Source organism: Poecilia latipinna, unplaced genomic scaffold (genome assembly GCF_001443285.1).
Source record: "Poecilia latipinna isolate Pla-1442-1.1 unplaced genomic scaffold, P_latipinna-1.0 Scaffold1081, whole genome shotgun sequence".
In the NCBI taxonomy this organism is placed as follows: domain Eukaryota; kingdom Metazoa; phylum Chordata; class Actinopteri; order Cyprinodontiformes; family Poeciliidae; genus Poecilia; species Poecilia latipinna.
The window spans coordinates 67313-83165 of NW_015113697.1; the positions used below are offsets into that span (position 1 = coordinate 67313).

Here is a 15853-nt window from a genome sequence, read left to right on the forward strand (position 1 = left end):
TTCCAGAAAAATCCTTTTCTTTTTAAGGGGAACACACCGGCGCGGGTTTTGAAAAAAAAAAAAAAAAAAAAAAAAAGTGCATCTGAGAAGAAGAAGAAGAAGAAAAAAAAGAGTTTTGGAACAACGTCCCTTGGACAGATGGGACCACAGTGGCGACGTCTGGCTATAAAACACAGCAACATGTTTACTAAAAAAACTGAAAAAAAAAAAAAAAAAACCCAAAAAAAAAACACACACGTCTTTCGGGCTAAGCTAACCGGCTGCACGCCTTCAGCTTTGTAATTAATTGACAAACATAAGAGCAGCATTGATCTTCTACCTTCTGCTTGGACGGTGAATACGCAAGAGCATCTCTGGTTTGAACATTTAGACTACGAATGTGAAGGCAGCACCTTAAGCTGGATTAATCTGTTTTTTTTTTTCTTTCCTATTCTCAGCGGGAGGGCAGTAAAAACTTAAAGCACACTCATTTCCAGAGAGAAAAAAAAACAAGATTTAAACTGACGATGACAAAGTTCTTGCAGCCTCATCCTTCAGCGGCGCGACTGTTTCGCTGAGAGCAAGCTCACAATTTGTGCTTAACCCGAAAACAAATGCGGCTACGGCGAAGCTAATTTGTAGCGTAATGATTGCGGTTTTATTGCCTCCAGTATTGTGCATGTTAAATAACTCCACTGCCCTTCATAAAAGACTGGAGCACAAACTTAGCATGCATTGATTATGCATGTGCCGTCCTCGGCGTTTTGGCCGAGTGCCTCGGGTCAGTCCGTGTGACGGACCGACGTGTCCGAGCAGATCCCGCACGGAGCCAAACACCCGCTGCAACCAACACACGCTGCTCACGTTTAATAATCTTATTAAACTACTAAAAAAAGAGAAGAAAAAAAAAACTACTTGCTGCAACAAGATGCAGCTGCTGTCAGCTATTTACCATGAAATGTTGCATTTAATTTGACTGTCATTCTTCATCTTGTGTGAAATACATCGTCGCGTGTACCTGCGCGTGTTCACCGCGTCTCACAAATGACAATGTGATCTGTTTTTAATTTAATACATCTTGGATTACGCACCATTTGCATCAGCCAGACATGTTTTGTCTTCTCTTTTTTTTTTTTTTTGGATGTGCTAAATTAACACCAGAAACGAGCCACAAAATGCTGCACAAACCCACGTAGCGCAAACTAAAAACACTAAAACTCCCTCCCTCTCTTAATTTTATTTCACCACTTAGCGTGGTTTGAAAGCATCGACTAATCTCCAACACGCGCCGGTTGCTAAGTGAGCGCCCACTTAGATGTTTTAATGTTTACAGATGGATTATTTTAGCTCTGACTTTTCATGTCGGTGTGAGGAAACGTGTCAGATGCAGACGAAAAACAAAAACAAAAAAAACCCTAAAACCTTTTCAGTGCCCTACCAACACAGCCGGTTGGTCTCCATCAGAAAAAAGAAAAAAAAAGGCATCTGAGACATTTTATGATCCTGTCTGCCTCCACACGGACCCAGCATGGCGCTGCAGGCCACAAAGCCACTATTGATTGAGTGCAGCAGGCAGTATTTTCGAGGTGTTCAAGCCAAAATGCTACAGTCCTGCAGTGTCCTGCTGCTAGCTCACGGACGGAAAAAAAAAAAAAAAAAACTTTTATTTTAAATCAAAACCACCTTTAGGTTTTTTTTTTTTTTATTGGGTAGAGGTCAATCAGAGTTCTGAAAAGCCAACAACTCAAGTGAAAGACTCTAAGCACCGCCTTTGCTGACAAGCATCTGCAATGCAAACAGCCTGTCAGCAAAAGGCTGAATTACTGTCAAAAGCCCTGATGGATTACTAATATTAGCTCAGTATGAGCCGTTTCTGTTTCTAGGTTGTTGTTTTTTTTTTTTGAAAGGGTATTTGTTTTCTGTAGCAGTTCGCGGCGCTGTAGCATTATATAATATGTGCAAGTGTATGAATAGATAAATCACTTTTGACATCAAGAACCTGTAACAGATCAATATACATATTGGTACAACCTGGTGTTGTATAATTTTTCATCTTAATATATCTCCACACAGCTGTTGACTTGTTCATGTATGATTGCAGTAAAATATTCCAAAACCCAAAAATGCAAATAAATCTACCCAGTAAATTGAGTAAATTTAAAACATCTACTGTCAACTCGGATAATTAAAAGCATAACTGGACCATTTTACCACATTATACTTCACTTTTTAAACTTTCTCATAGTGTCTATGGATATTAATTAGCAATTCATGGGGTTTTGTTTGCAAACAGAGGTTTCAAAACACTAAAGAATTAAAATGTGTAAGATATTTGTTGTTTTTTTTTGGTTAAAAGGACATAATGACTCTTAAAAACTACAAAGTTTTGAGCAACTGTGACATGCAAGGCAAAATGTGGACCCATATTTCCACCATGCACAGTGATTGAGATGGTTAGAGAGAAATTAATCCTGAAAGTTTTCTGTTAGAGAAATGCAGCAAAAACTTTCATCTTGAGGACATGAAGTCTCCGTAATAACCAGCAGACACCGTCTAGATATCGAGTTATTTCCAAAACAAGTCTGGTAAAGAGCCTTTTCCATCCTGCAGTCGCTGACGAAAACGTGCAACTTTAACTGGAACCGCATGTTTTTGTCAGACGATTCACAGACTGGGCTTTTGGCGACTTACAACTGAAGTGGGTTTGGTGCAAAGCAAAAAAAAAAAAAAAAAAATTGAAATGTGGATAAACACCTCAAGCCCACTCTTTATCTTCTAACGGCTTATATATAGAGAGTATTACATCATGGACTCTGGTGGATTGGATATTTTAAGTAAATATCTATCAGTAAACTGAGACTGGGTTTTTTAGCGGGATAATGATCTAAAACATGTGGCCGAATCAAGACAGAAATGATTCACCAGACACAGTATCTACCTTTTTCCGTTGTCATCTCAGTGCTCGTATATAAATCTAATGGAAGGAAGAGCAGAAAAGGGCTTCGTATGAAATGTAATCCCAGCAGGTGTGCCGATAATTGCGGCACCGGGGATTTTGTTTAAAACGCCTATTTGTTACTGGGGAACTTTCCCCGAACTTAATAAATGTACTCAAACCAAAGATCAATGTTTTCTTTTTTCAGTCTGAGATTACGCTATTGCAACAAAAGATCGATTTATCTTAAGGCATATTTTTATAAATCTTTACCTTATTATACCATGTGTGATACATTTATCTACTTAGAGAGAAATCTGTACTTAATGACAGACAGACAGACAGACAGACAGACAGATAGATAGGTAAACAGGTAGAAACAAACAGATATGGATAAATAGAGATTCAGATAGATAAACAGACATGAATAGACAGATCAAAATAGAGAAGAAGACATTCAGACAGATCGACAGGTAGTCAGATAAACAGACTGATCAATAGTCAGGTAGATCGACAGGTACCTGCTGGATGCGGTTGATCCGCCTCTCGTCCGTCTCAGCGATGAACAGCGTCCCCAGGTGCGACAGGGCGATGGCCTTGGCGGCCTCCAGGGTGGCGCGTACCGCCGCTCGGCTCACCAGGTGGTGGTCGATGCCGGGGACCTGGCAGTGAATCGGACGCCCCGCCACGATCCGCACCTGGAGGCTCTCCGACACCTACGGCGACACGCCGCCATTTATCATCTGCAGAAGCCTGCCCCGACGCAACACAATCACCCGCTGATGACATAAGAGAATTTATCGATCGGGAGCATCAAACCTCGGCGAGCCGGACCCCTGGCCGCGGCTGCTGGCTTTTACAAGATAAAGAGCTGCGTTCATTAACTTTGCACGATGAGTTCAATGACATTTTCTAATAAACAGCCCCTGCGGCGACCTGTGACGGCATCCTTTTGCTTTTATTTATCTTGGCAGACTCACTCCGTCTAAAGTGGATCTCCAGGGACGGCTGACGAATTTGTAAATCGGCTCTCAGTCGGCAGCGTACTTCGCAGCATGACTCTTCAGGAAGGTGACAGAATGAGACAAATGTGTTTTGCGAGTGTTTTGTTTTCCCGACCTGCAGAACGATGTTGTTGTCCAGGATGTAGAGGGAGTTGTCCAGCGGGTTAATGGCGAGGTCTGTCGGCCACTCCAAGCGCACCTGTGAAGTCAGACATACACACACACGCACACACACACACACACACACACGCACGCGCGTAAGGGGACCCATCATGTCAAGACTGTTGTCAAAAGCGGGAAAGCTAACACAAACCTTTTGACGGCAACTGCCACATGAGTCAGTTGCAGGTAGTGCAAATAATATCTCCTTAATAACATAGCATTAGGCCTCCTGACCCTCCCTGCTCATGCAAAGGTCAGCGTCGGGCAGGGAGCCTTCCCCGTGTTTATTCAAGTCTCACACCGGCTCGCTTCGGCTGAGTTCCAAATGTCAACCAATAACGGTGATCGCCACCCGCTCAAATAGCACCGCCGCGTCCGCTGGAACCGCGGGGGGTCAAAGCCAGACAAAGCCAACGCCGTCTCACAGCCGCCCACGTCGCCGTCCGTCTCCAAGCAGCACAAACAAAACGGCGAGCGGCGGCGTTGGGGTGGGACGGAGGGGATGATGGGGAATCAGGTGATTGATGACTCTCGGGATGGATTGGTAAATAAATGGATCATGTTAAATTGCCACTGACATGTCCAATTATAGGCTCTGTCAAAACGAGAGTGGGAAGAAGGCTCGCTCCGAAATCCTATTTTAAGAGGAGGGGAGAGATTCATCAAGTGGGATTCTGCGCGTCCCTCAAACCAGAGACGGCATGCATCAAATCCCCCCCCTGCTCACGGTAATGAACTGTAGCTGCGATGATGGCCGACCTCCTCCAGGAAGCGTCGTGACCCGTTCACATAGAGTCGGGCCCGCTGTCGTGAAAGTCAGACGGAACTTTAATCCGGTTTTAGGATTGAATTAATCAGAGTAATTTCGTCCAGATTGCTCGGCTTTCACAGAACAATAAATAAATCAGAGTGTGAATTCGAGAAAGGTTTGGTGATACCCAGGGCTGCACTTTGCTTCAATTTTTTAACACTGTTGTGTTGTTGTTTTTTCCTTTCTGAACTGAAGCCCAAAAGAAATACAACACACAAACTGAGAAATCAATTTGTTGCGTTTTGGTTTAAGAAAGCTTTGTCAATTCTTACTAAATATGTAATTTTCATCTGCTCCACTCTAGACTCCACACTGTTATCAAAGAATAAACCAAAGTATTAAACGAAATACTGACGCTTTAAGGCCATTTAAATGAGTAATTTTCCTGCATTTTCCCCTGGTTTATGCAATAAATTTGGCTGATTGTAAATATTAGAATCTATTATTAACATTAATATTAAAAGCCTGACCAATTAACATGTTAGCTAAAACTTCCTATACATGTACAAATCTCCATAGAACAGAATGATAAAAATGTTTAATATTCTGATTTTGAGAAGTATTTCTAAGCTTAATAAGCATTAATTTGATCTCATTGCTGTGAATGAATGTCTAAAATATCAAAAGAGAACATAAATAATACTGAAATAAGCAATAGGTTCATTTTTGCAGCAGAAATGATACTTGATAATTTCTTGTTTTACAAATAAAGCAATTAGTTTGTTAAACAATGTTGTTATATATCTGTGTTAATTATTACATGTTTTGTAGAAGAATAAACTTTAAAAAAACTAGCATTCTGTCTTTTTAGCCACACAGTTATTAGGCAACGCAACATGAAGTCTGAAATTGTCCTGCATTCAAGAAAAAATTAACATGACAAAAAAAATGTCCCTTATGAGTTTCCATACATGCCAGATTGATAGTGACATCTTCACACAAATAGATACATTCAAAGCTATTGGAGCTTCTTCTTATCTTTTGAACATACAGACTCCTAAATCTATTTTTAAAGGGAGCAGAAAATATTTTCTGGCAAGAAGACAGTAGTACAAAATGTTTCCATCTGTCCAAAGGTCAAAGGTCGCCGGCTTCCAGAAGTCAGGCTGGCCTTGGCATTTAAAATGCTGAAACCTTGCGTCATATTCTTTTATGATCTAAGTGTTTGTTTTTTTTTGCTTCCTCTCAACTTTTTAACTTTGTTAGAAGTATCTATTGTAGGGTTAGTGGCATAGACTCATTATCGTGAAAATGGCAGCGAATGGTACAAACTCTCAGGATGGATTGGTAAATAGATGGATCATGTTAAATTGCCACTGACATGGCTCTGTCAAAACGAGAGTGGGAAGAAGGCTCGCTCCGAAATCCCATTTTAAGAGGAGGGGAGAGATTCATCAAGTGGGAAAAGACGACGCTTCTGAAACATAATGTGCCGATTTTATAGAAATACTGTACAACGCCTGGTGATCGGTACAGAGTAATTGCTGGGCAGCTGGGAGTCAGCAAGGAAACTAAAGGGCATCAATAATCATTTTCTAATAAGCCGTTTGAATCGTTAGGCCTGTCACAATAAATTTAGCTAGACGATAAATTGTCCCAGAACTTATCGCGATTAAACGATAAGATTAAACAATATAAAGGCATAATAATGCAAGAACACACATACAAAAATCAGTAACCTTTAAATTTTAATGAACATTTAAAGACTGGAACTGGACCACATTTTAAATATTCAAAATAAAGAAAGAAAACAACAGAAACAAAAAAAAAAAAAAGAAATTATGAAGTCTGTGCAAACAAAATTATCTTTCATAAAAGGGCTGTTTGAAACCAAAACATCAAACTGAAGACATTTAACATTCAGTTTTTGGTTAAAAAAAAAAAAAAAAGAAAAGAAAAAGAAAATCAAGCAAATGAAAATTATTGAGTTTCTTTTAATTTATCATGTGATAATTTGATTTACTGTGACAGGCCTGAGTGGGAATGCCTTCAACAAATAAATATGAAGGCTATAATGGCAGCTGGTCTTTACAGGTCTTTATTATTTCGTCCATCATAACCGATCAACAACACACACAATGTTGCAAATGGCCGCCAAGGACCACGCATCAACACGGGCAACTTGAGAGAAACTTAAGAAAACCGGGTCACTAAACCCAATTACACTGTACATTCACCTGCCAGTTATTATTATTTTAAATATATTTTAAATATATGTTTTATGCTCCGTTTCAACACAACACCTGTGGTCGGTGGGGAAAGTGAGACAGCACAACACACGATTCAGTGGTCGGTGAAAACACTTAAAATGATTCATTTGAAATTTAGAAGTTTATAAACGTCTAATTTTTCTGAAAATGACAGCCGTATTGCTGATAAATATGGACAGCTGGTGTTTTTGCACGCTGTAATTACTGTTTATAAATGTTTATTTTTTATTTTTTATTGAAGGCAGCAAAAAGCTGCTTCGTGGCTTCATCATGGATCATAAACTATACCATATTGCCCTATGCACCAGCTGTGGAGAGCATGAAGCTCTTTATCACTTTACGTTTACCACGTATTTGTTAGCAACCTCCAGTAAAGATGCATAAAAAAAGCCTTGAAATGAATAACTCTTTAGTGGCAGCAGCAGCATCTCTGAGTGAACAGCTATAAAATCAAGATTTAATCTGAGCACAATTTTTATCAGTGTATTTTTAACAAAATGTCATAGTTATCAGTAACCCCTTAAATCAAAACCTGTTATTTTTAGATATTTATATCTTACTTTCCTAAGTAAGATTACAATCTATTACTTCCTGTTTCACAAAAAGTACGCCTGATGTGAGGTCATTTTTCTCTACTCTTCAGATATTAAGGGAGGTAAAAAGAGAGAGTGATGTCTATTCTATCCTACAGAAACAAATGTCAGCATGTGAACTTACCCTGCTGACATGAGACACAGGCTGAATATGCGTATTTATCCTTTAATTGTCTGCTGAGTGTGATGGCGGTTAAGCAAATCTATCACCGCTTCGTATTCAAAGACTCTGAGAGCCTTGCTGGGACTGCCAGGCTTCACGGACCCTTTGAAACACTAAGGCTGCTTAAATATAAATCAGAAAACTGCAAGCGGATTGGGTCTTTTATTTTGTTTTTGTTTGGGTTTGTTTTTTTTAGCAGGATAACGATTCAAAGAATATGTGCAAATAAACCTGGTTCGTTTCGTTGCCATCACATTCCCAGAATTAAATCTCATAGAAAACGTGGGATGATCAGAAGAGCAGCCAAGACTCTGGGTCTTTCGCATGTGAAGACATTTTGACAAAAGAGGCTCCCATAGAGCATTTTCAACAGGTAAAATATTTTATAACTTTGATGTTTTTTTTTTCTCTGCACCAATCAAATTAAATATGGGATATTTTGAAAGGTTTCTATCTGAGATTACAATACAGTAAAAAATAAAGGTGAATATTTATTATTATTCTTTATTTTTTTACACACATCGTCACCAACAAATTTGTCTACAGTGCGCAGGCCCTCTGCTGCTCAGCTGCCATCTCTGCAGCAACGTTTGTCTTGTCAGGGCTGCAGGAGTTTCCGTCAATACCGGCTGAGGTCACGGCAAGCCAGGAGAAGAAGAGAGCCAACTCAGATGGAGGACAGACGCGATCAGACCGGTGACGAACAAACATAGGAACTGAAACGTAGCCCGGGTGCTAAGACACGAAATAGCACTTTGGGGAATTCACTTAGCTTCAACACGCATATTCACACAGACATACACAGGCACTATGTGGGGGCAGATATCCCTCCACAGAGCCAGCAGCTCATCTATTATTCATCCGCAGCTCTAATAGGCCTGATATTAGTTAGCAGCATGTTCAGAAGGGATGGCTGATCGAAACCGGCGTGAGCGGTCCGTCTTCCGCCCGAGACACATTTGTTCCTCAAAGTTTAGCAAAGCGCGGTTGACAAAACAATCAGCGCCATGCGAACGGAACAACAAACTTTGTGATCCATTGCCATTTTGATATAATGATTTTAATTAGCTGACATGGATGACATTCAGGAGACAAATGCTTCCACAAATTATTTAGACAATCTTTCAGAGCCAAACGAGGCGTCGTCTCTCTCGCTCTCTCTTTCGCTCTGCTAGTCATTGAAATTCTGCGGCGCGTTATTAGCTTACCTGGCTGATATCCATGCGCGCATCGCAGCTCAGCGGCTGCGTCGACATCAGTCCGTTTGAGCCAATCACGGTGGAGAGCAGACCCCGCTCATTAATCTTCTGAATGGTGGTGCCATCCACGAAGTAGACAACTCCTCTCTTATCCACGGCAATACCTGCGTGGGTGAGAGAGAAAGTCAGGAAATGAGAGGGGAAGAAAAGAGAGAGAGAGAAAAAAAAACGGGAATACCAAAAAAAAATAAAAAAGGAGTAGGAAAAAGAGACTCGAAGAGGAGTGGAGGATAGTTGAGCGAGGCGAAGAGGGCTTCCAACTCGGTTAGTCATTCAGCTCGGCAAGCGGCTGTCTTATCAAAGGCACTGCACCACAGAAATGTAATTATATTTCCATTCCAGAGCCCACTAAAGGGATTAGAACAATGCAACGGGAAGAAGAAGTTATTTGTCACATTAGATGTGAGCGGGGTGCCGCAGTGAACTTTTGACATTTGACGCCTGTGCAAATGTGCATTTAGAAATGGGCGCCGGCTCTTCAAACACACACACACGACGTCTGCATGTGTGCATATGTTTACCTTTATTTGCACTCCCCTCGTCGTGCGGACGCGCGGGCTTTGCAAGTGCGTGTTGCCATGGCGAGCTTACACTTGAACTCCTCGCGGGGAGGGGGGATGCGGGGAGCGCGCGAGCAGTACGCGGAGAGCAGAGAAAAGAGGAAAAGAAGTAAATCCAGGTATTAAAGGTCAGGGCGGACTATGAATCATCTGTTATGGATGAGGAGTGACCTTCATTCCCGCCTCATCTCCATGCAGAGAATGGCCCTTTGACTCAAACGCCGCCGCAATAATATTCCACGACTCAACCCTCACCTCTTCCGCAGCGCGAGCAGCCAATTCCCCGGGATTGCTTTCACTTAGCATCTGTGACAATAAGCCATATTTTAGTATTCCTTCCTCCCACCTCCAGCTCAATCACTTCATTTACAAACACATTTTGTTTATGGCTCATCATTAGGTCGCGTCAGATTTATGCGTTAGATTTCTTTGTCTCGAGCATGCCTCGAAGGGCTTTATGGCGACAAAACCTATAAAAGAAAATCAATCAATGTAAATAGAGTGCGGCCTGAAACCAAAAACAATTAAATGGTACAGGGAGGCATGATGGAAGGTTAAAAACAGATTCATACGGAAATCCATTAGCTGCTTAATTGAGCAATTATTTATTTGTTTTGCCTCCTTCCTGAATTAATTTGATGATTGGCCAAAACGTGTCGGCACATTTTTTATTTTTTTTTGGTCTGGTGACACATGCAGCAGACAGTTAATTCATTTATTGTGGTTCAGTTAATGCATTTGTATTCAGAAAGCACAGTCAAAAATGAAAAATAAAGTCACACAGTGTTTTATGAAACTAAATTAAAAGTTAACAATTTTAAAACTGATGTGAGATCAGTATAGATTTACCTCCAACAATGTGACAGGGAATGTTTTTAAAGTATAGCCAAAATAAAAAAGGGTAAAAGAAAGAATAAAACATCAGCAATCCAGAATGCAAAATTAATTTTTCAAAAAACTGATTTGTTATTTACCGTCTACACATCACAGCAAAGCTTTTCATACGCAGGAAAGACTGACCTTGCAAAGTGATCAACTTCCTAGACAGGAATATAATAATGCTAACAGTCGCAGTTTCTCACATCTGAGTCAGTCTTTTTAAGCCGGGCCTGCTTTTAAAGCACAATTAAATGTTTACAGCCAGAAAGTAAAATTAGACATTAGAGTCTAATTCTAATTCTGGTTTACAGGCTGATATTGATTAGGGCTATCTTTAGCTTAGACTGTAGTGTTTACATGGGTTCTGTTCAAGCCAGTGGTACAAACCGGCTTCCTGATGATCCAGTTTCAATTCTAGCACTGAGTGACACATAAAGCTAAAGGGAAAAAAAACAAACAAACTCATAAATATTCACATCCCTTCAGTTTTAACAATAGACGTCATTATGAATAAAGTTTGCATTATTTCGAATTATTGAGGAACAGGGGAAATCTTGCTTTGTAACAGTACACATAAAAATCTGAAAAGTGTGGGATGAATTTTTATTAAAAGTAGGATCTAAATCATCAGCTCTGGCTGTCCTGCTATGAGGTGAGTGTCTGTTCCCATGGCAACGTGGCCTTTAAAAGGGTTTAGTCCCATATTTATCTCCATCCACCTTCCTGTCGACTGAAAAATAATGAATCTCCACAGCATGATGCTGCCACCACCAAGTCTCACACTAGGAATAATAGTTTTGGGCCATCAGATTAAAGGAGGCTAAATGCAAAAACATGCAACACTTTTCAGATTTTATTGCAAAAAAAACAAACAAAAAAAAAAAAACAGGAAACCATCAGGAAACATCTTTTTGTTCTCCCAAATAAATAAAAATGGTTAAACAATTTGTAGTTGAAGCATGATGAAATATGAAAAAGTTCAAGAAGAGGGAGCACTACTGCAATGGAAGTACAATCTGTAGAAACCATAGGTGTGCTGCTTCTTAGCGCGCCATATGTGATCTGTGTGAAGCTCTGGGATTTGTAGTGAAGGTCCAACATCTAATGTCACATATTTACGTAATCTACATTTCCCCGAGCCCACAGGGACGAAATGTCAAAATCTTCAGTGTTTTCCCTGATAGTTTTCTAGATGTAGCTGTCTTTTCTTTCCTTTTTGATCCACAGAAAGTCCTTTTGGCGTCCTTACGCTGAACCAGAAACAAGAAGTCCTTTCTGCCCTTTGTTCCAGGTTCGATCAAGTGTCTCATCCTTCCGGCTATAAAATAAACTTTCTGCTCAAAAAGATTTTCCTCAACAAGCACACCCATATGCGGACACACATCAGACACGCGCACACAAACACGCGCCGCCACCGCCGCTGGATTCGCCAGCGTCCTCGCGCTTAGCAACCCTGGGTCGACCCCTCGAGTCATAAATTGTACAGGTGAAGTGGCACTGCAGACGGGAGGTGGGCAGGGGGGGAGGGCCTGTGTTTCCTCCAGGGGCCAGGAGGTGAACTGCAGAGCTCTCCCTGCTGGCCCCTTCATCATTCCTCTGACACAGACAGATTACACCGCCCAGACAGCATCGCCCTGCACTCAAACAGCACCTTTGCTAGCTTCCCTCTGCTCTCCATCATGCCTAACTTGATCTTCTCCTGCTCTCTTTTTTTCCTAGTGCCCTCTTCCCTTTGCGTTTTTTTCTTTTTGTTGTTGCTGCTGCTCTGCTCTCCTGTATCTACTGACTTCTAATCAAATCACTGACCTTCAACTCTTGGGTTATGTCTTTGCTCTGCTTTAATCTGTGCGCCTGCATTTTTTTCCCCCTCTATGTTCTTCTTCTGCTCCTCTCAACCTTGCTGCTTCCCCCTCGTCACCTGATATTTTGCAGGAGGTGAGTCTTAACCCACACGACACCCTGAGCCCACTTAGCCCCTAAAAATGCAGTACTCCCGTACTCGTCTTCTACGCACTCCTTCTTTCACTTTCCCATACATCCCTGCTCCTGGAGCTCCCATCCAAAACCCGTCCCTGATCGTAGAGCTCATAAATCCTGCACAAGGACATGACGAGGCAGACGGGACTCTCCCTCAATACTGATTTCCCCTCCTCTCTCGCCACACTGTCCCTGAACGTCTTCTCGCCCACTTCCATTGACTTCTTGCCTAACATTCCCTTCATCCTACACCCTCCTCTCCTCCTCATTGTTCTTTTTCTTCCCTTTTTTTGTGACATCCTCGGTTTCGGCACGCCGTCTGTTTCCACTGAAAGGGGCTCTGAATGGCTGCCAATCTCTTTAGAACAATAAATACAGCACCAGACTGACTTATTCATCGTCGCGCAGCCACAACAATGAAGAAAGATCACTATTATTCTTTTGCGTAGGGATTTACACCAGTTTAAGAGTTGCTTAAGAGTATCCCACAATGTTTATCGAAAAGGCGGTAGATTAGTCCACATTCTCCTTGTCAGCGGCTGGATTTCCTGCCGCCGCGGATAAAGATGTGTGTTGCATTAGGGGAATTTACAGCCTCTCTCTATATCCAAAGGATACTCAGAAGACATCAGAGGATTTATTGTTTCTCCCAGAGTGAAAAAGACTCTCAGATGTTCATGTTTAGGCAGACGTACAAGGAGCGGAGTAATTGAGACAAATCTGAGCTCCAGAGGGAGACGGACGGACATTCGGCTCGATTCAGAGCGGGATCTTTAGCGATGCTGGTGAGCTGACCTTGGAGGAACAGAGCAAAGTGAAAGAACGAATGACACAGCATTATATTTAAGCAAGAAGTACAAACAGCGTCTGGAAAGAGGAGCAACAAAAAAAGAAGAAGGTGCTGATAAGACAAATGTGTGATGAGGAGTTGGGTAAATTAACTATTATAGGCCCATCCCTCTCTGTCAAAAGGGATCTCTTTGCTCTGTGTCCCCGTCAAAAGAATATCGGTCGTAATGACCCCCCTGTGGCACTGCAATCCAATCCAATCTGATTAATGCCTTAAAGAGGGCTCCCGGAGAACGTCTTGTTGTGTTGATTACAGACATTTGAAGAGAAGGAGCCACGAGGGAGCTCCCGCGTAGAGAGGTGAGGAAAGGTGGAAGGTAGGAAGCAGGACGAGGCGAGAAAAAGACTAATTATAACTCAGGCGGTGGATTTGCGTCTCACTTAGCAGCAGCAGTCGACGACAGCCCCGTGGCGCTCAGCTACATCCGAATGCGGTGAGCTGTGAGCTCTGACTGCTAACACCTGAAGATCAAGACTGCAGGAAGTCAGCTGGTTGGTATTTGCTCTCGCCTTTCAAAGAGTGACACTAAAGCTGTCAAAATAGCTGCTGCTATAGGTTTGAAGAAGACTTGTCAAAACACATCAACTTCCCTGATAATCAGGACAGCCTCCGCAATAAACCTGCAAGACGTTGATGTATACTTGTCATTGGAGAGATTATCGCTATAATTTTGAACTCTTTAGGATATTTTTGAACACGTCTGTTTTAGAGTTGACTGACAACTGTCTTTAAATCAACAATAGAGTTTAGATTCAAGGCCTGAAACCGGCCGAAATGATTAACTTGATGGTCCGGCTTTGGCTTCTGTGACGCGTTTAATAAGCATACGATACACACAACCCAGAGATACCGAATATAAATACCTTTTTTTTTTTTAAAGGTTTTGTTGACTCTAGTGGCCTTTATTTGAAAGTAGTTTGACAGGAAAGAGGGTTATGAGAGAGAGGGAAGACATGCGGAAAATGTCACCAGGCTGGGAATCGAACCTGCGACCACCGGCATGAGGACTAAGGCCTCAATACATACATCTCAGTACATCTAGACCAAGATTTAAACACTGTAACTGTTTTGTCCAAAGAACATTTGGTTTTGCTAATTTGGCAGCTGCAACTTCCACTCTTGCTTGTGCACTTCTTTCTTGATCAGAATACAGTCATCAGAAAATTAGAATATTGCATATTCATTTATTTCATTTACTCATTTTACTAACTGAAGCACATTTAAAAAGCCTAATTGCACACAGACTGATCTTTTCAAGCCTTTCCATTAGTTAAATATGATGATTTTTCCTTAACTAAAAATGCAACATTTAAGATTAGAAACCTCCTTCAGATCAGTAAAAACATTTTAATACAGAAAATTATCCTTAATAAAACGTACAAGCAGTTCTTTAAATCTGACTAAATGAGCCTCATCTGAACGCATATAATAATTAATGATTTACTGAACGTGATGGCAGCGTATATTCCTGCAGAGGTCAGCGACACGGCGGTTTCAGCGGCGAAGACTTTATGATACGCTTGATCTCTGTTTGTTCCCGTTCTCCTCCTAACCATCCTGACAAATTTAATTTCACCTGGGTCAGGCAGATTAGGCCAGATGATTGAATCTTTGATGCAATTATATTCAAACACATCTAATAGATTTTTGGAATGGACAAAGCAGAGAAACCAAATAAACAAATGTTAAAAATGAACTCCACAAATGATGACGCAAAGAGTGGTTGAAATAGCTACTAAAACATGGGGTTTATAACCAATTATATATATATATATATATATATATATATATATATATATATATATATATATATATATATATATACATACACACACACACACACACACACACACACTTTTGGAAAAAATTAAGAGACCACTTAAGTGATCAGTTTCTCTGATTTAACTTTTTATAGGTATGTTTGAAATTCATAGCAAAAATGTAGTATTTATGTGCAGAAAATTAGAAATCGCCACAATAACGAAAAACATGCGGTGCTTTCAAACCTCAAATAAGCCAAAGAAAACGAATTAATATTCATTTAGAAACAACAACACTAACGTTTTAACACAGGAAGAGTTCAGAAACCAACATTTGGTGGAATAACCAGGAGGTTTTCAATGGGGTTCATTTATGTCATCCAAATATCAGTTGGAGTGGATAATATAAGCATAATAGAAAAAATATATATGAAAAACTTGAAAAAAAAAAACCACATTAATTATTGTCCACCTAAATTGTGTTTAAAAAAAACAATCACTGAAATTGTCTGATGTATCATCATACCACCAGAAAGGTTCAAACACATCATTAAAAAACAATTAACATGACAACCATACCCAAGATGAGTGTATGTAAACTTCAGAATCATGATGTATTCTGACAGAACAAAACATAACAAAAAAAAACAACAAAAAAACAAAAATAAAGACAACAAGAAAGAAAACAAGCATCACGATGAAGATAAGTTT

The 15853-nt window shown here is 40.7% G+C and overlaps 1 protein-coding gene across 1 annotated transcript in view; it reads right to left on the reverse strand.

Moving 5' to 3' along the window:
• Positions 1 to 15853, reverse strand: part of tenm1 (teneurin transmembrane protein 1) — a 332218-nt gene that overhangs the window by 34071 nt on the left and 282294 nt on the right. The window contains exons 23-25 of the mRNA XM_015052017.1: positions 9066 to 9220; positions 4034 to 4117; positions 3436 to 3630 (exon numbers count right to left, since the gene is read on the reverse strand). Of these exons, the coding sequence (XP_014907503.1) occupies positions 3436 to 3630; positions 4034 to 4117; positions 9066 to 9220 (434 nt within the window). The remainder of the gene's footprint in view (positions 1 to 3435; positions 3631 to 4033; positions 4118 to 9065; positions 9221 to 15853) is intronic.